The sequence below is a fragment of the Rhinatrema bivittatum genome, chromosome 4 (assembly GCF_901001135.1).
Source record: "Rhinatrema bivittatum chromosome 4, aRhiBiv1.1, whole genome shotgun sequence".
NCBI classification, from domain to species: Eukaryota; Metazoa; Chordata; class Amphibia; order Gymnophiona; family Rhinatrematidae; genus Rhinatrema; species Rhinatrema bivittatum.
The window spans coordinates 240272832-240296622 of NC_042618.1; the positions used below are offsets into that span (position 1 = coordinate 240272832).

General features: G+C 47.1%; 1 protein-coding gene across 2 annotated transcripts; it reads left to right on the top strand.

Annotated features, from left to right (window-relative positions):
• Positions 1-805: 805 nt before the first annotated feature.
• LOC115090614 (stress response protein nst1-like) lies at positions 806-23074 on the top strand. 2 transcript variants are annotated; one of them, XM_029599958.1, is made up of 2 exons: positions 806-853; positions 20886-23074. In XM_029599958.1, exon 2 carries the CDS (start codon positions 21201-21203, stop codon positions 22095-22097), a length of 897 nt encoding a protein of 298 aa, XP_029455818.1. In that variant the 5' UTR covers positions 806-853; positions 20886-21200; the 3' UTR covers positions 22098-23074. The 2 variants fall into 2 exon arrangements, with proteins under 2 accessions (XP_029455818.1, XP_029455819.1); XM_029599959.1 differs by lacking the exon at positions 806-853 and adding an exon at positions 7707-8290.
• Positions 23075-23791: the final 717 nt, after the last annotated feature.

Genomic DNA, 23791 nt, shown 5'->3' on the forward strand with positions numbered 1-23791 from the left:
TCTACAATGATTATGCATGAGAGAGATTTGCACTGCCTCCATTGCATGTAAATCTTTAACGAATAACATCCGATGTGTGTTAAATGAAGTTAGCATGGGGCACATTTAAAACTAATCGGAGAAAGTTCTTTTTTACTCAATGCACAATTAAACTCTGGAATTTGTTGCCAGAGAATGTGGTTCGTGCAGTTAGTATAGCTGTGTTTAAAAAAGGATTGGATAAGTTCTTGGAGGAGAAGTCCATTACCTGCTATTAAGTTCACTTAGAGAATAGCCACTGCCATTAGCAATGGTTACATGGAATAGACTTAGTTTTTGGGTACTTGCCAGGTTCTTATGGCCTGGATTGGCCACTGTTGGAAACAGGATGCTGGGCTTGATGGACCCTTGGTCTGACCCAGTATGGCATTTTCTTATGTTCTTATGTTCTTATGTGTTATCATCCTAAATGTGAGATTCTTTTAATAAGTCAAGAGAAAGTCACTAGTATGTCCACTGGTGACATAGGATGATCCATAGGAAAAATCTTCTGCGTTTTGACAAAAATATAAATTACTGCTTAAGTACATCCTCCACACAAGCCAGCATTTGATTTCAATCCTGAAGTGGATGGGAGGATTTTTTCTGTGTTCAAATATTTCTTCATCTTTATATCATTAGAATTTCTCTCTCCTGTATCACTTTATCAGACTTTCTGTTCCTCCGTGTCTTATAATCGTGGTCTCTTTGCCCTGTCTGACTGAATTCTTCCTCCATATATTAAGCGTGCTTGTCTCTTTAAGACGTTGCTCCATCCTCCGTTGCTTGGAGAACAGACACAAACATGAAGTGAGAAGCTTTGCATCAGGAGCAGGTTTTTTTTTTCCTCTTTCTTATTGCTGATTTAGAGATTGAATGTATTTGTGAGCAAAAGGAGGCACTGAAAGATGTTTCTGGGGAATGGAATACAGAGTAACCTAATTTCCTAAATTTTTTTGTGTGTCTTTAAGGGAAAAGAATGGGGGTGCAAATTTCTACTACCATTAAACCCAGCTGCTTATGTTCAATATTGTGCATATCTGGAGGATTTTGAATGGGGTTGACGCTTTTTCATGTAGTAGCAGGGAGAGTCTGTGATGGACAAGATTTGGGGGGGGGGGTGGGGGGGTCTGTTGGCAAGGATCGGACACAGGCATGGATGGGGGGGTGGGACCCTGTAATGGACAGATAAGGGGAAAAGAGATGTATGAATGGAGGCATGAGCCCTGGAAATGAAGGACTCAAGAATGGCTAATAGTGTTAGGGTAGCTTTTTTTCTAGCTAGAGGAAGAGAAATCTTTACCAGCAGGGCTCAATGATCCCTGTGGCCCTAAGCAATCTCACCAGCAGAGCTTTATAAAGACTAGTGATGGAAAAATTCACATTCTAAAGAATGAACAAACTAGTCTAGAATTACATGGCAATTTACAAGAGCACATTTTATGACTGTGGCCTGTAAGTGTGTATCACACTTGCTTCGGGGGGAGGGGGAGGAAAAGTGTGTGTTAGAGAAGCTACGTGTGTATGTGTGAATGTCTTATCCTTGCTTTGGAGGAGGGAGAGGTGTAGACTGTGGGTGTCAGGAGACCGGTAGATGGAGAAATAGAGGTGGGGTGGGAAAGGGGTGTGGGTGTGTGTGTCTGGGATGGTGGATGTGATTGGGGCGAGGTCAATGTGTGTCAGTGGAAGAGGAAAGTGTGTGTAGGAGAAGAGGTGGAGCTATGGTTGTAGTAGTATAAATGACTGCGGTGGGAGTAGGGGGTGTGTGGAAGTGTGGATGAGGGTGGAAGTGTGTGTTGGGGTGCAGGGTGGGTAATGGGTGTATATGGGTGGAGAGTGAGGTATTTGGTGGAGATGGGGGAGTCAGGATGTGATTATAATTGGGGAAATGTGGGGGACTGGGTTGAGGGTAATTGATGAGAGTGTGTACTTATGTTAGGGTTGGGGATGGGTGTGGGGGTATGGTTGGGGGACTGTTTGGATGTAGGTGGAGTATGGGGTAAGGCAATGGAAAAGTAGGTGCATGGTGTGGGTGGAGGAGTATAAGGGTGTGTGGTGTGGAGATGAGTGGCTCGCTCCTTCCTCCTACTTTCCCTCACACCCTCTTTCCGCCCTCTCCCCCCACATTGTCTCCCCTCTCCACACTCTCCTCCCTTTCCCCTCCCACCCTCACAGCCTCCAGCTTGGCTGCCTGCTCTGCCTTGGAAAACCCAAGCCCAGCTGCCTCCTCTGCCAGCAACTCCTCCTCGAGAATACTTATGTTCTGGGTTTGTCTTCCTGCTTAGCACTACTCCCCCTGCCTGTGATGTCAGTGTCATAGACATAAGCTTTTTTTATTTTTCATAAGTATGCCAAAAACTGCCCTTCCTCTGCACTCAGGCAGGCCAATCCACACAAGTGGGTTATGCACCTCTAGCAGCAGATGGAAACGGACATATAGCTCTGCTCCGACATCAGCTCACTAGTATTCTCCGTCTCCAGCATGTGGTGGATATACATTTCCCTACTGGGGATTGCTTGTAGTCTAAAAAAAATGAGGAAGATTAAGAAGAAAAGGAGAAGTTTGATAACACTGCTTGAACTCCTGACACTGGTGGCTTTCACCCTCTCCCCCGTAGCCAGAGACCTGTACATCCTGTCAGCCAGGAAAAGCTGAGCTCAGGTAATAAATAAATAAATAAATAAACGAAGAAAGAAGAGAGAGACTAGGGATTTTTTATTTCCCCTATTCTTTCCTTACCGGGCTATCTTCCCTCTGCATTAGTGATCGGCGTCTTTTCCCTTCTCCCCTCTCACTTCTCTGGGGACTTTAGTGAAGTGCAATGGTGGTGCAGGCATGGCAGGTTGAGAAGCCTTTGGCTAGGTCCCGCACCCAGGTGTGGTTTCTTGAAGCTGTGTGGTAGGCTGCGGCATCATTTTTGCACGCTTCTTTGTACGCATGCTTGTAGTGCGGTAGGGTAGTGACATAGACACACACGTGTGCAACTACTTATGCACACAAGGCCGCAGCCTATATTTGAGGAGCACACAACTTGAGCGCACACTGTGTGCCTACTTGAGTGCGCACTGAGCGCGAGCATACTGTCTTTTATTTGGGTACATGAGAAAAACAAGGCAGTATGGTGCTGGTGACAAAGAAGTCTAAACGCTTAGCGATCTGTACTGCTTGCCAAATAAGGGCAATACAGCCAGGGATTTCTACGAGTCTGTGCCAACACTGCCTGAATGCTTGTTGTGATTTGCCTCCTACTGATTTTGCTGATGCTGGTCCATCCCCTCGGTCAAGGGGGCCTGGAGCTGAAGGCGACACAACGGGGGTGTCCTCTTTTTCAGCTGACCCTAGGACAGAGACGTTTTCAGGGGATGTTTGATCCAAGGACATCAGATTGGGGCCTATAGGGCTTGGTATGGTCCCATCCTCCTTTCTCTGGGTAGAATTTTTCCAGGGACTACAGACGTTTCTGCAGGGGCATCCAACAAAGTCGGTGATGCCTTTGAAGTTGGGGTCAAGTACTTGGAGGTCCTATTTGTCTGCCACCATATGCAAGTGCCGCAGTATAGTGGTCCTTGATGATATTCAAAAGGATGTGGATCCTCCTGATGAGGATTTATGTTTTTTCCCCTCTGGAAGAGGGGGAAATTTCCCCCGGATTTAGAACTGCATAGATCTCTGCTCCGTTTCTTTCATAGAGACGAAGTGCCGAGTCTGTTATCTCAGACTCTGAAGTTGCTTGGTGTGGCTGGGGGTGATTTTATGTGCATGCAAAAGAAGAATCCCATTTTGGTCACCTACAATAAGCAACGTGTTTCTTTCCTCTCCTGGATGAATTCAAGAATTGATTGACCTTGATTGGAGCGCTCCAAAAGCAAACTTTAAAGGGGAGGGGGGGGGCATGCTTTGGCGAGTCTATACCCCTTGGAATCTGCGGCAAGGGAACATTTGCATTTCCCAAAGGTGGATACGCTGGTGTGTTCTGTGGCTAAGCGAACCACCATTCCAGTGGCAGAAGGGGTAGCTCTAAAGGATGCTCAGGATAGGAGAATTGAAGCTATCCTTAAGCAGTCTTTTGAGGCTATGATGATGAATTTTCAAATTGCCTCTTGTTGCTCCCTGGTGACTCGGGCTAGTCTGCGCCTCTCTCATGAGACTGAAGGAGCTGTGTCGAATAGCAGAGCAGTGATGGAACCAGGAGCCGCCTTCTTAGCTGATGCGGGCTGTGACATGGTTCGCACTGCTGCCAGAGGGTGGCTTCTGTGATAGAGGCTAAGCATCAGCTGTGGCTGCGAAATTGGTCGCTGGATACAATATCTAAGTCCAATCTCACGATATTACCCTTTAAGGGTTCTCTTTTATTTGGAAGTGAGTTGGAGAAAATAGCAAATAGATGGGGTGGGGGGGGGGGATCCCATGTCCCTCATTTGCCAGAAGATAAGAAGCTGTCATCACATCCTTTTGGGGCAAGAGGCCGTGCTAGAGACTACAGGTGCTTTCAACCCTATAGGGAAGCTACTACTCAGAGGTCTCGACCTTTTGGTAAATTTCGGTTCTTTTGGCCCAGGAAGTCTCAGAAGAATGCGGGCTCTGGGAGTGGAGCACCTTGATCTTCACAATGAAGGTGTATGGACCCATCTGCTGGGGTTGGAGATAGGCGGGCTCTATCTTGTTTTTATCAGTCCACTTCATGTTGGACCAATGGGCCCTAGAAGTGATAAGAGAAGGCTATGCTCTTTTGTTTGTTCGCATTCCTCTGGATGCCATTATGGTCTATCCTTGCAGATCCCCACAGAAGAGGGTCACAGTGGAAACTTCCTTAAGGAGGCTGTTGGACTTGAAGGCTATAATTCCTGTTCCTGATCGCTAATCCATTTATTTTATTGTACCCAAAAATAAGAGATCCTTTTAGCCCATCCTGGAGCTCAAAGGAGTCATTTGCGGGTGATTCATTTCCGTATGGAAACGCTGCACTCCGTAATAATGGTAGTGCAATTAGGGGAATTTCTCATGTCTCTAGATCTGATGGAGGTATATTTGCATATTCTCATTTGCCAGGAACATCAATGGTACCTGCAGTTTGCCATTCTGGGACGTCATTATCAGTTTCAGGCCTGCCCTTTGGGCTGGCCACTGCGCCTAGGTCTCCTTACACAGGGACGTCATCTTGGTTTACCCGTATGATGACTGCATGATTTGAGCCAAAAGTGTGAAAGAGAATCATCTGGCTTTTCACAATGTGGTCTCATTACTTCAAGAACTTGGCTGGGTGGTGAACTTGGCTAAGAGCAGCTTACAACTGCCTCAGACACTGGAGTATCTCGGCGTTCATTTTGATACAAGCAGGGCAGAGTGTTTCTGCCAGAGAGTCACATTCAGAAGTTGATTGCGTAAGAAGGACTATTCACCCGATAGTGTGGTCTTATCTACAGGTCCTGGGTTTGATGGCAGCCAAGTTGGAGGTTATCCCCTGGGCTAGGGCACACATGCAGCCTCTTCAGCGCACATTGCTTTCCTGGAGGAGTCCACAGTCTCAGGACTACATGGTAAGGTTTCACTTGCCTTTAGAGGTGAGCATCCACTTCCAGTGGTGGTTGCAAGTGGATTTTCTTAGGAAGGGAGTTTCCTTAGAGACCCTGGTATGGTTAGTACAAGGTCGCTGGAGCACTGAGGTGCGTCAGTAGAGCATCAGTTGTTTGGAAGCATGGGCAGTTCAACTCACGTGCTTGAGGTTTGCCGAGCATCTAGAGGCTTGGGTGATCAGGATAATGTCGGACAATACGAAGACTGTGACTTACAACATTCATCAGGATAGAACCAAAGCCAACAAGTGTCAAAGAAGATAGATGCACTCATGGTATGGGCAGAGCAACATCTTCTAGACATATTTACCTCCCACTTTGCCAGAAAGGACAATATAAAGCCGACTTTCTCAGCAGACAGAGCTTGGACCCAGGAGAGTGGGAGTTGTTGGACGAAGCCTTTCAGCTCAAAGTGGTGCGCAGGAGTCACCCGTTTCTGGATTTGCGGGTGACCTCAACCAATGCGAAAGTTCCACAGTCGCAGAAGGGATCCGAAAGTTCTGGGTACAGAGGCTCTCATTCAGGCATAGCCACGGTATGGGATATCATATGCCTTTCTGCCATGGTCAGTAATAGGCAGGATCATTCGAAAGATCACAAGCCAGACCGAAACTGTACTTCTGATGGCTCCAGATTGGCCCCGGAGGCCATGGTTTGCTGATCTGCCAAAGCTGCAGGTGGACAGTCCTCTCAAGCTACTGCTGTGGACTGATCTATTGTGGCAGGATCCCATTCTACAAAGTGTAGTTATTCTGCTGCAGTGATTTCCACTTTGCTCTGGGCTAGAAACTTTTCTACATCTCTGGTTTATGTTAGAGTTTGGAGAGGTGTGAGGAGCGAGGTTCTCAGCCTCTCAAAATGGAAATTCCATTCATTTTGGAATTTTTGCAGGACGAATTGCTTGAAGGCTTAGCCCTTAACACCTTAAAGGTTTAAGTGACAGCTATCACCCTGTTATAGGGGTGAGTCAATGGTGGGCCTTTGTCTTCCCATCCAGATGTGTCTTGGTTCTTGAAGGGAGTTAAGCCTCTTCGTCCTCCCTGTGGCTACCAGTGCCTTTGGGAAACCTTAATCTGGTCCTGGATTTCTTGGGGGATCCTACCTTTCTACCGCTACATAGTCTTTCCTTGAAGCTACTTACCTTGAAGATAGTTTTTCTAGTGGCAATCTGCTCAGCACATTGGGTTTCCGAGCTGCAAGCTGTTTCTTGCCATGAGCCGTTTCTATGTGTGACTCCGGGGGGTGGTACAACTGTAAACTGTACTTTCCTTTTTGCTGAAAGTGGTTTCAGAGTTTCAATTGAATCGGTCTATTTCTCTGCTCACGCTGGACAGGAATGGAGATGAGAGTGAATATTGTCTCTTGCATGCCTTGGATGTCAAGAGGTAGGGGTGTGCATTCGTTTTTGCCGTATTGGCGATCTGCAACATATATTGCACTATTCGTAGTATTCGTGGGGAAGCGAAACGTATCGCAATTCCCCACGAATACACGAACCTTCGCCGAATTATACAGCCACCTAAATAAAAATTTAAACAAACCCCCCCCACCCTCTTGAACCCCCTCAAAACTTACCAAAACTCCCTGGTGGTCCAGCGGGGGGTGCGGGAACCATCCCCTGCACTCACACCCTCGGTGCCGGTTTCATCATGGCGCCGATAGCCTTTGTCACAGGGGCTACCAGTGCCATTGGTCAGCCCCTGTCACATGGCCATCGGCGCCATCTTGTGCTCCTACCATGTGACAGGGGCTGACCAATGGCACCGGTAGCCCCTGTGACATAATATGGGCAAAGGCTATCGGCGCCATTTTGAGTACTGGCATCGGACAGCTGGAGTGCAGGAGGTCGCTCCGGGACCCCCGTTGGACCCCCAGGGACTTTTGGCCAGCTTGGGGGGGCCTCCTGACCCCCACAAGACTTGCCAAAAGTCCAGCGGGGGTCCGGGAGCGACCTCCTGTACGCCGGCCGTCTGATGCCATTACTCAAAATGTCGCCGATCGCCTTTGCCCTCACTATGTCACAGGGGCCGACCGTCGGTACCTGTGACATAGTGAGGGCTCAGGCGGTATCATGGGTGGAGCCTTGGTTTTTGTCTCTGGCCAAGATTCCCGAGCAGCAACGTGGTCTTCCTTGCATACCTTCCCAAGAATTACTGCTTGGTTGTTTGGGCTCCGAAGCGTTCTGCGTTGACTGGACTGCGGGTAGCCTCCTGCCCTGTTCAGGAGTAGCTGTGGTATATCCCACTTGTGTGGATGGGCCTACCTCAGTGCAGAGGAAGGAGAAATTACTACTTACCTGATAATTTCCTTTCCTCTAAGGAAGGCAGGACAATTCACAACCCTCCCTTGGCTGTCTACTTGCTTTTAGCTCATTCCTTCCTTGTGGACGATGCAGACTGCTATTCTGTTCATTCCCTGAAGGGCTGGTAAGTGACATAACCAGTTCCTGAGATTACTGCATGTTAATTATTTTGACTGATCTCTGTGATCCCAATTGAGTGGGAGCATGAGTGTTGACTGTTAATAATCATGTGCACATATAATCAATTTGTCCACAGTTTGGCTTTTCCAGGGAATACTGGCAGACTGATGTCGAGGCAGGGCTATATGTCCGTGACGTCAGCTTTACTTCATCTCCATCTGCATAACCCACTTGTGTGGATTGGCCTGCCTTCCTTAGAGGAAAGGAAATTTTCAGGTAAGTAGTAATTTCTCCTTATAAGCAACTGTCTGTGAGTAGTACATTACAAATGATCCAGCCCTATCATGATGTTTGTTCACAGAATTTGCTTTATTTACAGTATCTAGATTATTTCTCATGCTGATATATTGTACAAGTAATTGTTCTGGGATCTTCTTCATGGGATATCTTTGGCATATTTTATGGTCAGTTTTACTGTCTATGATGCTAGTAATATTTAGTAACCTATTTGTCTGTATTGCGCAATGTATGTTTCTGTTTGTGTTTTATTACTGTCATTCCTGGAAAGGAAATTTTACATTGTGCCGAATCTGGAGCATTAATCTGATCAGGCAAGAAACAAATTTAACAAACAAATTATAGCATGAAATATATTTTTTTTTAATTTAAAAAATGTTTTTTTTACTTTCTCTCTATTGATAATGAATTATTTAATACTTCAGTCTTCAAAAAAAGAGTAAAGCAAGCTATCATATAGCAAGCTTGAATAGCGCTATGCCCCACTCACCACTTAACACCTCCCCTCAGCCACTAAATTATTCCTCCCCCCAGGTATTACCCCCTTCCGCTCTCACCCCCCCCCCCCCTCCCAAACCCTTGAAATGCACCACAGGCACCATCCCCTGTATTGAACTTGTACCATTGTAGCGAACTTGTAACTTTTACCATTGTAGGGAATTTGTATCATTGTATCCGCAAATGCTTTGCACTGTATGTACGTATTAAAGCTCTGTATGTATATCCTTACTTAGTGGTATATGCATCTCCATGCCCATGAGGTAATACCTACCCCCATTTAATGTTTTACCACCTCCAAGTTCCTATACCTACCCCCATTTAATGCTACACCCCCTCCAAGTTCCAAGCACCCTGTTCCATGTATTACGTTTTAAGTTCCGTGTAAACCGCTATGATGTTTCTACGAATACCGGTCTATAAAAGCTTTTAAATAAATAAATACATACATACATACATACATACATACATACATACATATTGGGGGGGGGGGGGAGGAAATCAGGTTATTCATATTCAACAATCTAAAGAAACAAGAAAATGACAACATCTTTAAGTTAAATCCCGTAAAAGAAGGGGAGATCCAAAGAAAATTAAAGAACAAAGCAGAGGAAAGCTGTTACTGTAATCAGGAAAAAGGGAGATATACAATAGTTGCCTCTAATCAAAATCTCCATAAATATATCTAGCCTAGTCAAGTCTAACCAGAACCAGTACTGACTACCAGCAAGTCAGATTCTGTTGCTCTCAGGGGTGGACCCTTGTCCTGAGGCAGAGGTGGAACGTCCCCTGAAAGGGAACAGGAGGCAACTGCCCCCAGGGGGAGGAGCACTGGAGGAGACAGAGGCTGTGAAGAGCTTCACCACTGGAAGCCCGAGGTCCCCCCGGGAGGAGCCCATAGGGACCCGGGCCACTTGGACTTAGGTGGGCCTCACAGGGTCTCCTAGGAGAGTGAAAGTCCGGCATGCCCACGGAGACAGGAGGAGTGCGATCGGGTTCAAAGGTGGCTGCTGGTTGGAACAGGGAGAACCAGAACAGTGTTGGTGATGACAAGGCGAGGAACAGAGCCAGAATCTGGAGACGAGGTCAGGCAGGCAAAGATCAAGATCCAGAGGTCAGTCCGAGGAGTGGTCAGCAAAGCAGAGGTCAGGTACCGGAGGTCAGACGAGGTGAAAGGCAGGCTGAGGTCTTGAGGCAGGCGGCAGGCAGGCAAGCAGATCAGGAACAAGATGAGGTCTTGAGGCAGGCGGCAGGCAGGCAAGCAGATCAGGAACAAGATGAGGTCTTGAGGCAGGCGGCAGGCAGGCAAGCAGGTGAGGAACAAGATGAGGTCTTGAGGCAGGCGGCAGGCAGGCAAGCAGGTGAGGAACAAGATGAGGTCTTGAGGCAGGCGGCAGGCAGGCAAGCAGATCAGGAACAAGATGAGGTCTTGAGGCAGGCGGCAGGCAGGCAAGCAGGTGAGGAACAAGATGAGGTCTTTGAGGCAGGCGGCAGGCAGGCAGGTCAAGAACAGGCTGAGATCAGTACCAGAAAGTCAGTCCGAGGGTACCTCCTGGGTAGACAGACAGACGAACACAGGAACGAGCAGGCTACAGGAACCAGGATGCAGGAATGAGTCAGGAACAGAACTGGAACAGAAGGATCCTGGAATGAGACTAGGAACAAGCAGGAACAGGTACAAGCGCAGAGGCAATCTTAGAACAAACCGACCCGATTGCCAAGGCAAGGAAGCAGAGACAGGAACTTCCTTATATCGGGGAATCAATCAGGGCGTGCCGCGGAGCTAGGACCCGCCCTTGGCCCTGCATGAGTCTGGGCAGTCCGCACACTCGCGTGTATGGGTGTGGCTAACATGGCCGAGGACGTCGAACTTCGGCGTGAGGCCCGACGTGCAGTGGAAGGCCAGGCGACCTCCTCCGCGGGATGCCGGGGCCAAGCAGGACTGGCAACTACTGTGAGGGAAGTCGTCCTGGGACCCGCTGTGGAACCATGAAGGTGGTAACTGATTCATTCTCACTTAAAAATAAAAAAAACTACAGAATTATAATTTTTTGATTCAGTTATACATGGAGTCTTGGCCACGTTCAAGAAATCTTCCTAAAGGAATAAGAACACATGTTGCACAATGCAATCTGATTAGCCAATGGGTAAATCAAGGGGTGCGCACAAAGTGGAACAATTTCCGCTTCATTTTATTTCTTGTATCAGTTTGTTCTTTTTGCTATTTTTTGTTTAATTTGCCCAACCGGCAAAAATAAATTGTTCCCTTAGGCCTCCCCCTCCCCCTACCCTTGGACCTTCACCCTTAAACCTTTACCCCATCTGTGGGTTTAAATTGGTCAACAAAATGGCACCAGCCGACCTCTTCCTTTTTTGTTAGTTTGAGGGCAGGGTCCCTTTAAAAATGAAACAGCACATCCATCACTAAAACCGAACATATAAAAACATTACTAGTTCTAATTCTTAGTTCTAATTCTTAGCAAATAACATCCTTTTTAGCTTCAAACGGCATTATACACTAGAGAAGCTGGGGAAAATTAGGTCCTTTTAACTACTTTAATTTGTGAATATTATTGCAAATCCTTTTTATTTAATTTCCTTTCTTTGAAACTCACCTCCCTGTAGAGCTGTAGTGTTGTATTTGCAGTCCTGAGGAGATTAACGTATGATAGCAGCAAGTCTTATTATTTATCAGAATTCATTTGTTCTGGTCTATGCTGCTGCTGTTTTGGTTTTTTTTTTTTACATCACCGGTTTTCAGATCAGTGTGTTTTCATCTTTCTACAGGAGAATGCAGATAAAGTACGAGTGCAGCCCAAATAAGAACATAAGAATTGTCATGCTGGATCAGATCAAGGCCCATCGAGCCCAGCATCCTGACCAATCCAGGTTGCAAGTACCTGGCAGATCCCATAAAGCAGATCTAATTCCTGTTACTTATTCCCAGGGATAGCAACAACAGCTTTCTTTAGTCTACCTAGTTAATAATATGTTATGGACTTTTCCTCTAGGAACTTGTCCAAAACCTCTTTTCAACCCCACTGTGCTTGTCACCTTGATCACATCCTCTGGCAGCAGATTCCACAGCTTGATAGTGCGCTGAATGAGAAAGTACTTTCTATGATCTGTTGGTTCTTAGTCTCCTTTATTGTCCTCTTGTTTAAGCATTATTTGAAAGGGTACCCCATTCATGATTTTATAAACTTCTATCATGTCCGCTTTCAGCTGCCTCTTTTCCAAGCTGAAGAACTCTAGCCTGCATAGGCCTCTCATCCTAGGAGAGATGTTCCATTCCCTTTTGCCATTTTTATCACCCTCCTCTGCACGTTTTCTAGTTCTACTGTGTCTTTCTTGAGATGGGGTGAGCAGAACTGCAAACAGCACTCCAGGTGTGGTCATACCATAGGCTCGATGCAGGGGCAATATGATAGTTTCCATTTTATTCTCCGTTCCTTTTCGGATTATTCCTACCGCCACACACTGAGCTGAGGATTTCAATGTACAGTGTTGTCCACAAGATCCTTTTCCTGGGTAGTGGCTCCCAATACCGAACCCTGAAGATGAGATGGTATTTCCCTCTGTGCATCACTTTTCCACATTACATCACTTTTCCACATTACATTTCATCTGCCATTCAGTTGCCCAGTTTCCCAGCCGCAGGTGTGGGTTTGTTCAGTCTTCAGCAAAGTCTTGTCATACAGGGTGTGATTTTCAAAAGCCATTTACACGAGACATTTGGCCACCCTGTAAGCATGTAAAAGTACTCGCATTAGATCGGGGGAGAACACAAGATCAGTCAACTGACCCCTTAGAGGTCCAGTTTTTCTCATTTTCCAAACCAAGCACATTGGGTTGGCGGGAAAGAAGGAGGTGCAAATCTCTGAGTGTGCATTTTCCTTGGGCAGTTTTGAAAGGGAAAGTTTGCGCATATTTTAGTCTTTGAAAACTGGCACAGAACCTGCAAGTAAAAGTAGCTAAGGCCCTTCCACCTACCTGTGCAGTTTGGGGGGTGATTTTCAAACTGGGCAAGCACTGCATGTGCTTTTTTCCCCGCAGGCTTTGCGCCGATTCATGAAGCAAAAGTCCGCGTGGATTTTCATCTTGCAACGCACCGCGGATACCAAGCACGTGCGGTCACTTGCGGCTGCTTTTTCTCCAGAGAGAATCTTGCAGGGAAAGTTTGCGTGAAGATTTGAAAACGCCACAGCTATGCGTGTACCTCTTCCTCCCACAACCTAATCTCGCCCTCCCCACTGGAAACGCCTCCCTTCAATGCAGCTAAAAGCTTGCAGCTAAAAGCATGATTGGTCACAGTACCGAGGGACCTCACTAATTCACTTCTTTCCTTCACCATCTCTGCTCTTTCTCCCCTTTCCCTCCCTATCTTGGCTCTTTCCCCCACTTCTCCCCCTGCAGAGGATCTTTCCTCCCTCCCTCTGGATATTTCTCCCTCTTCTTAGTTCTTCCACCATTCCTGTCTCTCTAGAGATTATTCCCCTTCTTCTCACCCCTTAGTGAATCACTTTCTCAGCTTTTCCCCCTTCTCCCCCTCTTTCATTCTTATCTTAGCTTTTCCCCCTCTCCCTTCTCCTAGAGGCTCACTCTCTCCCTCCCCTCTTCTTACCCCTTCCTATGCTTTCCTCACTTTCTTCCTTCTCCTGCTTCTTACCCAGTCACTTCCCACCTCTTTCCCCCTCCCAGGCTCTTCCTCCTGAACAAGTGGAGTGGAAGCCGCAGGGCTGCCTGGCAGAATCCAAATAGCAGCCTTAGCAGAGAAAAGGCTCCAGGCTGCTCGCGGCCTAAAGCTCAGGCTTAGGCATTGGATTGGGTAAGGTAACCCTAACCTCTGCCCAATGCGATACAGAAACATGCAGATCCCCCATGCAAACTAGCAGCAGCAGCATTTCAGTGATGTCATGACCTGCTGCTGACCTCTGCAGGACCTGTTGCATGACCTCTCGTGAGAGGAGCAATGAGATTTCGCAGCTCCTACGGCAAGACCGGCCCCGCAACAGTAGAAGATGGCTTCATTGCTGTTGCCAGCTCGCACGGGGGATCTGCATGTTGCTACATTGCATCTGGCAGGGGGTTCGGGTTACCCCTGGCCAATCTGATGACTAAATCTGAGCAGGCAAGACTCCCTCAGGGTGTCCTAGGCCACGGGCAGCCCAGAGCCTTTTCTTTACTTTGATAGCTGGTGGGGTAGATTCTGCCAGGCAGCACCCTGGACTCTCCTCCATTTTATCCACCGGTGTCTCCAGGCTGCCGCTACCCCCTCAGAGCCATCGCCCTGTACAAGTGCACAACTTGCACAGTGGGTTGTGCCAGCCCTGTGCATATAAACTCTTTCTGTTCCCGGATTTATTCACTACTTACTTCTGGATTAATTCATGGGGCTTCCTGCCCTCATTCTAGTTCACAAGGAAGCTACTTTTGGGAATAGAATGAGGATCACTTTCCCATTTTGTTTTTATAATAAATTCCGGCACTAGCTCCTTGAACGCACACTTCATCTGGATTAATTACTGCAAGACCGAAGCTACCTCCATGGGTGATGTTAGCTGCTCCAGGATTAATGTGGAATTGCCACGGTCCGTCTTACAGTGAAAACACAAACAGCAGAAAGTTAGTGCAAATGTGCATTTGCTTCCATTAATTAAAAGGAAATATGACAGCAGTATCAGGGTTGTCATATTTCTGTGCCTATTGGAATAATAATAATGAATGAGACTATTTAAATCAAGGCATAAGAAATATATTCAGCATCTCTTAAACATACACAATCTATCCAAAAAGGTTTTCAAGTCAATAACTGTACCAAAACAGGGGTGGCCAACCACGCGCCTCAAGTGCTGCAAGTCAATCAAGTTTTCAGAATATCCACACTGAAAATGCATGAGATACATTTGCATACCCTGCCTCCACTGCATGCAAATGCATCTCATGCATATTTATTGTGGATAATCTGAAAACCTGACTAACTTGGGGTACTCAAGGACTGGAGTTGCCTACCCATGCATTTATTAGGTCTTCTGCAATTTGTGTCTAGTCTAGGCTAGGCATATCTGGCCTGAAGTGAAGGGAGCCAGCGGGAGGTGAGATAGATAGTGCCTCCCACTACGGAGAGGATTTCTGCTGCCACTGGAGGAGCCGTAGCCTGTGCCCAAGCAGGAAGAGAAGGAAGCATATGGGCATCCCGCCCAATGTCATCAGTTATAAGTTTTGCCATACTGGGTCATTATTTTGCAAAATAATGGTTGACTTAGTAATATTCATCACCGTCTAGGAACCAGAGTTTTTCTATGTTTTGCAAACAGAATGTTAGGAATTATTAGGAAGGGAATGGTTAATAAAACGGAAAATGTCATAATGCCTCTGTATCGCTCCATGATAAGACCGCACCTTGAATACTGTGTAGAATTCTGGTCGCCGCATCTCAAAAAAGATATAGTTGTGATGGAGAAGGTACAGAGAAGGGCAACCAAAATGATAAAGGGGATGGAACAGCTCCCCTATGAGGAAAGGCTGAAGAGGTTAGGGCTGTTCAACTTGGAGAAGAGATGGCTGAGGGGGGATATGAAAGAGGTCTTTAAGATCATGAGAGGTCTTGAACGAGTAGATGTGAATCAGTTATTTACACTTTCGGATAATAGGAGGACTAGGAGGCATTCCATGAAGTTAGCAAGTAGCACATTTAAGACTAATCGGAGAGAATTATTTTTCTCAACGCACAATTAAGCTCTGGAATTTGTTGCCAGAGGATGTGGTTAGTACAGTTAGGGGTACATTTTAAAAAAGAGCGCGCGCGCGTACTTTTGTTCGTGCATCAGGCGCGAACAAAAGTACGCTGGATTTTATAAGATACGCACGTAGCCGCGCGTATCTTATAAAATCCGGGGTCGGCGTGCGCAAGGGGGATGCACATTTGTGCAACATGTGCGCGCTGAGCCCTGCGCGCGCTGCCCGTTCCACCCCCCTGCACCTTCCCCTCCATTCCCCTACCTAACCCACCCTCCCGGCCCTATCTAACCCTTTCCCCTACCTTTATCAGAAAAGTTACTACTGCCTCCGGGCAGTGGTAACTTACGCGCGCTGGCGTGGCAGGCCCCGACACAGGCCGCTGTGTCGGGGCACTCGGCCACGCCCCCGGACCACCCACATGCCCCCGAACATGCCCCCGATCGAGAACCGTGCCCCTAGGCAACACCCCCAACCACTCCTTTTTGCAAGCCCCAGGACTTATGCGCGTCCCGGGGCTTGTGCGCGCCGCCGAGCCTATGCAAAATAGGCTCGGCGCGCTCAGGGGGGTTTTAAAAGGGTTACGCGCATACCTTATGCGCGTAACCAGGTCTTGTGGCCTGGATTGGCCTCTTTTGGAAACAGGATGCTGGGCTTGATGAACCCTTGGTCTGACCCAGCATGGCAATTTCTTATGTTCTTATGCTTTCGAACAAGGTTGGCTATGTTGTCATGCTGCTTGTGGCTAGGCCACAAGCAGCCTCTTACCTTTCCGCTGCCAGCTTTCTGACGCCATTCCTCGTAGCCTGGAGGATGCCAACATCTCCCTCACTGCCGCTGCCATTCCGCAGTGGGCCGCTGCCATCGTCGCTGCTGCCGCTTGTCCTCTTCACGGTCTGGGGCTGTCCCTGCTCCTTCTTCGCTGCTAGGCCACCGCCAACGTTTCCTTCTTCCGCGGCCTGGAGGCCGCCGCCAGCACCATCTCTTCCACGGCCAGGAAGCCACCCTCGATGCTCCTCTTCGCAGCCTGGAGGCCGCCGCCGACTCCACTGCTTCCTCTGCGGCCTGGGCGCCGCCTCCTCTGGCTCTTCACGGCTAGGCCACCACCAACATTCTTCTTCCACGGCCTGGAGGCTGCCATCATCCGGGTCCTCTTCCGCAGCCTGGAGGCCCTCCAGAGCTCCTCTTCACGCGGCCTGGAAGCCGACATCATCTGTTCTTTGCGGCAGGGAGCTGCTCTTGTTGGGGCTTGCATCCTCCTTCTCTGCAGGACGTCGCTCTCCATGGTACTGCCTCCTTAGGCGTGAGGCCGCGCTTTCTCTCTGCTCTTAAAGGGCCAGCGGTGGGCAGTCCTTCTGAGCTCTTTCTGCTGACATCCTTAAGCGTTTCCTCTTCAGCCCTACAAAAGGGCTCCGCCTTCGCAAGAGTTGGTCATGGAGTCGGACCCCTCCTGGATCTTCAGTTCCAGCTTTTCATTCCAGGAGTCCTCCATGATCCCTCTTCACTTCTTCAAGGCACTCTGTTCCCTGTTGGTCCTCCTTGTCTTCGTCCATGGTTCTTGAACCTCTGTCATCGTCTTCATTCCATGTTCTGGTCTCTCGTTGGATCCCGTCCTCTTGTCTTCAGGTGTCCCGATGTCTCCATGTCCAGACGTCTCCCTATCTCCGGATGTCCTGACATCCCCTTGTCTTTGGATGTCCAGATGTCTCGGCCTCCTGATGTCTTCATCCGTTATGTTCCAATCGTCCCTTGGGTCCTCCTCTCTAGAAGTTCCCTGCTGTCCAAATGCCATATGTGTCCTGATGTTCCAAGGTACCAGTGTCCATTCATATCCGATGTCCTACATTCCAACCCTGATGTTCCAAGTCTCACTTCTTATAGAAACATAGAAACATAGAAATGACGGCAGAAGAAGACCAATCGGCCCATCCAGTCTGCCCAGCAAGCCTCACACTTCTTTTTTTCTCATACTTATCTGTTTCTCTTGGCTCCTAGTAACCTTTGGTTCTATTTCCCTTTCACACCCACCATTAATGCAGAGAGCATTGATGGAGCTGCATCCAAGTGAAATATCAAGCTTGATTAGTTAGGGGTAGTAACCGCCGCAATAAGCAAGCTACACCCATGCTTATTTGTTTTACCCAGACTATGTTATTCAGCCCTTATTGGTTGTTTTTCTTCTACCCTGCCATTGTAGCAGAGAGCTATGCTGGATATGCGTGTACTATTAGTTTTACTTCTCCCCTGCCGTTGAAGCAGAGAGCAGTGCTGGATATGGGTGAAGTATTAGTTTTTCTTCTCCCCTGTGTTGAAGCAGAGAGCTATGTTGGATATGTATTGAAGTGAAGTATGCATTGAAAGCCACATTATCTATCAACAAATATTGAAAAAGCCTAATAATTGGTAGTACCTATAGCTTATGAACTCTTCGTTAATTATACATACTCTTTCCCACCCCTGGTTTTTTTTGTTTTTTTTTAAATATGGAGATGGCAGGCCTCCATCCAGTACATCACCTGTCCTTGACCTCTGTCTGTCCTGCTGCATCTGCCGCTACCCAGTGGCAGGTCCGAAAGGGCTATCGAGTGGCTGGAGTGCTACCCCAGAGACAAGCATTGTGTTGTTGGGTCTCTACCGGTGTGTGCAGTTTTGGCAGAGGTTAGGGTGGTGGTCCTTTGTCAGGTTCCGATCCTGAGTCCTTATCCTCGCCTGAGTCTTTCCAAGTTCCAAATCCTCATCGGAGTATCCGGAATCCTCGCCTGACTCTTTAGAAACCACTTCTGATCTTCATCTATGTCTGAACATCTGAGTTCCAAGCTACCTCATGTCCTCGTCACGTCTTCATCTCGTCTGAATCTCTAAGTATGAAGCGTCCTCGTCTCGTCTGGGTCTTCAAGTGTCCTCGTCTCGTCTGAGCCTTCAAGTGTCCTCATCTCGTCTGAGTCCAAAGCTCCACGTGTCTTCATTTCATCTGAGCCTCCGAGCTTCCTCGCCTTCTTCAAGCCATCAGCCTAGTCTAAGGCCGAGGTCTCATCTTATTCCAAGCTCCAGTACCATCACCTGTCCTTGACCTCTGTCTGTCCTGCCGCATCTGCCGCTACCCAGTGGCAGGTCCGAAAGGGCTATCGAGTGGCTGGAGTGCTACCCCAGAGACCAGCATTGTGTTGTTGGGTCTCTACCGGTGTGTGCAGTTTTGGCAGAGGTTAGGGTGGTGGTCAGCCTGCTCCTCCCATGCTGGGACACGTCTTGCCTGCCGCGGTGCTTCCACAGAGCTCCTCTCTGCAGTCGCATTATGGTCCATGGGCATACATCCCCCCGGAATTGGGAGCACTCCCTCCCTCAGATTCCAACAGGCTAGTTCTGGTCCACAAGAGCCACAAACAGGTCTGGTTTTCAGGATATCTACAACAAACCTGCATGACATAGATTTGCATGTGCTACCTCCATTTATGCATTATGAATATCCTGAAAACTCAGCCTGTTTATGGCTCCTGAGGACCACAGTAGGCCACCTCTGCTTTAGAACAAGGGTGGACAGACTATGGATCATGAACCAAAACTGGCCCATCTCCCCCTTTTTTGCAGCCTGCACACCTTCCAGCAACCTTTAAAGTATTCAGTCTGCTGACATGACATCATTTCGGGATCCTGGCAGATACTTGAGACCTGGATTGACCACTTTTGGAAAAAGTATGCTGGCTTGATGGAGCTTTGGTCTGACCCAGTATGGCAAAACGTATTATTGATGACATCGGGTAGGATGCCCCTGTGCTTCCTCAACCTGCTTGGGCTCAGGCTGCCGCTCCTCCAGTGGCAGCAAGAATCCTCCCTGCAGTGGGAAGCACTATCTGTCCCACCTCCCACCGGCTCTCTTCACTTCAGGCTCCTTTCACTACTACCAGCCCCTTGTGCCTTGGGCCATGGCAACCACAAATAAAAAAAAAATAACAATGAGGCTTTTCTATTTTTATAAAGCCAGGAAAGCCCTGCCTCAGCAGGTCTGACTGCTGCCATTCTCTTCTCCCCATCACTTTTGGGCCATGACAGCCATGGACTTGGGCTATTACAGCCTCTGCTCAACCAGATGCCAGTCTTAGCCACTTTTTACCCCCGCCAACTGCATAGACATTTCCCACTGGCAAACAGGAACAACCATGCCCCCTTCTACAAGGTAATAAAATTGTATTCTTTTTTTATTTATTTTATTTAAAATATTTATATTCTGCCTTATGAAACTATATTCAGCAATGCATAAAAAAAAATCATAGGGACACCAGCAGGTGTTAGAGAAAACAAAATAGGTTAATATGATGCTAATCCTATAAAAACTAACCCCTAAGCTTTGTTGTGGCAGTCAATATGGTATTTAAATTAACAAACATGCCAGCTCACCCCACATTGCCTCAAGAAGCATCTCATGTACAGTACTGGGTATAAATGAAAGCTTGCATTCTATATTACAAATGACTTTGACCCTAAATATGCTTTGTCATTTTTTTCTGTAGAGATGGGATCCTGCTGTATTTTACTTCAACTAGTTTTAGTAGCTCAGCAAATGCATAACCTCTCAGCTAATAACAAAGTGTGCCCTTGAGTGGGTCGTTGCCCCTATACAATAAAATCACATGAGCTCACATTGAAGAATGGGGAATTAAGATAAGACAAGAAATAACTGAAGCTTCAGGAGGGTAATGCTCTTTACAACTTTCTTTCTTCTGAGCTGAAATTGCTGGTGGAGCTCTTCACGTGCTCTGGATGAAAGATATGCTAGTTACTGTTCTGCGCTGAGATTGGATTCAAAAAGAGTTTGGCCAGCTATCTGGACAACAGATCTTCAAATTTATTCATGAAGTTTGTCTGTCTGTTGGGGTGATCAACTTCAAAACAGCATCTGGATGATGCCATTCTGATGCTGGTTGCCAAAGGGGTTTGGCTGGAGGGTTAATTTTGCCAGCCTCAGATATCATTAGTTGCCTAAATGCACAATGGTAAAGGTATGTAAAACACTTTCAAGCTGCCCATAAAAGCAGGCAGTACCTAATTCTGATTCCCAAATCTAAAATGTAGCAGCACTGATGGGATAATTCTCAGGCACGTTAATGGCAAACACAGATGTCTGGTTCCCCATCTCACTCTCATGATCATGATGTGGTTATGGAGCTAGGTACCTTTAGCTTGACTTTTCAACCTAACACTTAGCTATATGCCAAAGACATACAAAGCTGTTTCAGCACCAGTAACAACTGAAGTAAAGAGGAGAGGGTCTGTGCAGTGGAGGACACTTTTAATTCTCTTGTAGACTTTGTTTATAACACTTTCTATTGTCATGTTCTTTTAGACTGAATTGTTCTGGACTTCAGTGGCCGTACAGTGAAAATTGGATGCAAGTAACCCATGGGATTCATTTGCATCAAAGAGACAAAGGCTTGTTTCATAATGTTGCTAGAAAAATGAATTCAGACAGAAAAGAGAAAATCAGGATCTGAAATTTATATACTACTAGAAGAGGAAGCATCGCTGACATTGCAGAAGGGATTAGAGCTTGCAGGGCCTTTGAATTGTCAGGAATGTAGAGGAACAGAAGAGATGGGAAGGATTCCAGTAAGGAAAGTCTAACACAAGGCAAATCACTCGGTCCAAACTGAATACTGAAATGCCAAGCAAAGGGTCATCCAGAAAAAACAGAATCAGCATTTCCAGTACCATAAGCTCATTTGCAGAGCAGGAGGCAATAAAGCAAGTCTTCAAAACTTTGCAGAATGGCAGGAGCCAGATGTCAGACCACAGGGCTGGTAAGACTAAGTCAAGGAAAATGGAAGAACCCCCAACTAAAAGCAAAGCTGAAGATGGAAGCAGGGAGGGTCCAGCTCTCACAGAACCAAAATTAGTGATGGTGGTTCTGAGACCATTTGGTCTAAGGATTTTAAGATATAATCCAGTGCCAGCAGTCAATGCGTCTGTCCAGCACCTGAAAAAGCTGGCACTAAAGAAGACACCTAGAGAAGAGAAAATGCCTGAAAGGCCCCCACGGGTGAGAATAAAGAAGCCAACAGACAGCAGGCTGGAAAGCTCCAACAGTGAAGCTCTGAAGGAATGGCTGAGGAAGAAAACAACTCTGCTGAGGAGAGAGAGAGCAGCCCAGAAGAAGCAGAAGAGGCTGGAACGAAGAAAAGAAGAAGAAGCAATTAAAGAGAAACAGTTAAGAAACGAGGAATCAGAAAGGATGGTGAGACAGTGGATGGACAGGAAAAGACAAGAGCAGAAATTGAGCAGCATGCAGTCAAGGGGCAGCATCCCTGATAAACCACGTCTTCCACCAACTGGCAGGGTGATGAGCACCAGAGTGAACCCAGAATCAACTGTCAGCAAAATCGTCAGAACAGAAAGAAAGGTTGCAAATCCTGCAGAGAGCACAGAGCCCCAAAAGTCAGGGTCTGATGCAGCTGAAGGGGAAGGAAGCATCTGTGAAACCACCATAAAACCCACAAAGACTACGCTTGTTCTACCGGCACTAGCCCCAGGAGGCAATGGAGATCTCTGTGGCGCGTAAGACTGAGATGATCTCAGCCTGCAATACCATTGACAGAAACAAAAGTTTAAGGTGTTTTAACAAAAATTCTTTGGGTATATAATATAAAAATGGACACTTAAAAATCAACTGAAGAAGAAAAAACACTTTCTTTGTAATTTTTTTATTTTTTTAAATCATTGATCCCATCACACCTTTTGTTGATTTTTTTGCACAGGACAGTTCAATGTGCACTCACATTTTTCTACAAAACAACTCCAAGACCAAAAGTGCAAGGAAAACTGTGTATTTTCCAACCTGCCTTTCTCCAACCAACAAAGTTCCAAAAGACATAATGGCAACAAACTCCCTCAGTTAAAGAGATGAATTCCAGTCCTGATCAGAGTAACCAGGAACAGGGGCGAGATGGGAAGGCAGTTAGAAATGTGCTATCTCTCTATAATCAGCATGTTTTGTGCATCCCCAATACGTGCTTGTCCAACAGCAGCACAATAGAACGACCTTATTTTAAAATATTTATATACCACCTAGATTCATTTCAAAGTGCTGCAGGAAAGTTAATTGGGGGGTCATCAAATTGGGGAGCAATTAACCCCATATTTGAAAGACCTCCATTGGCACCCAGTTGTTTACAGAGTACAATTTAAGATACTGATGTTAGTTTGCAAGGCACTGCAAGATGATGGGAGAGGATATTTGACAGAGCATTTGTGTATTTCTTGCGCTACCTGCCGTTTATGTTCAGCAGAAAAAATGACTGCTTCTGGTCCCTTTCATTTAAGAAATTTAGACTGCAAATAACTAGAAAAAGGGCATTTTTAGAAGTCACTCCCACATTGTGGAATTCATTTCCCCAAGAGATTAAGAAAGAGTAAATGCAGGGTTTTCTTTTAAAAAGAAACTAAAGACATAATTATGTAGACAGTAGGGATGTGAATCGTTTTTTGACGATTTAAAATATTGTCCGATATATTTTAAATCGTCAAAAATCGTTAGGGCCACGATACAATACCAATTCCCCCGATTTATCGTTAAAAAATCGTAAATCGGGGGAAGGGGGAGGGCAGGAAAACCGGCACACTAAAACCCCCTAAAACCCACCCCCGACCCTTTAAATTAAATCCCCCACCCTCCCAAACCCCCCCCCAAATGCTTTAAATAACCTGGGGATCCAGCGGTGGTCCAGAACGGCGGCGGTCCGGAACGGCCCCCTCAATTGAATCCTGTTGTCTTCAGCCGGCGCCATTTTGCAAAATGGCGGCCGCAAAATGGCGGCGGCCATAGACAAAAACGGTCCGGACCGCCGCTGAACGACCTCCTGCAGTCGATCTCCTGCCGGTGCCATTTTCCGTACGGAAAATGATTCGCGGCAAGAAATCGCTTCCTGAACCCCGCTGGACTCCCAGGAACTTTTGGCCAGCTTGGGGGGGCCTCCTGACCCCCACAAGACTTGCCAAAAGTCCAGCGGGGGTCCGGAACGACCTCCTGCGTCGAATCGTTTTTGTCTATGGCCGCCGCCATTTTGCGGCCGCCATTTTGCAAAATGGCGCCGGCTGAAGACAACAGGATTCAATTGAGGGGGCCGTTCCGGACCGCCGCCGTTCTGGACCACCGCTGGATCCCCAGGTTATTTAAAGCATTTGGGGGGGTTTGGGAGGGTGGGGGATTTAATTTAAAGGGTCGGGGGTGGGTTTTAGGGGGTTTTAGTGTGTCGG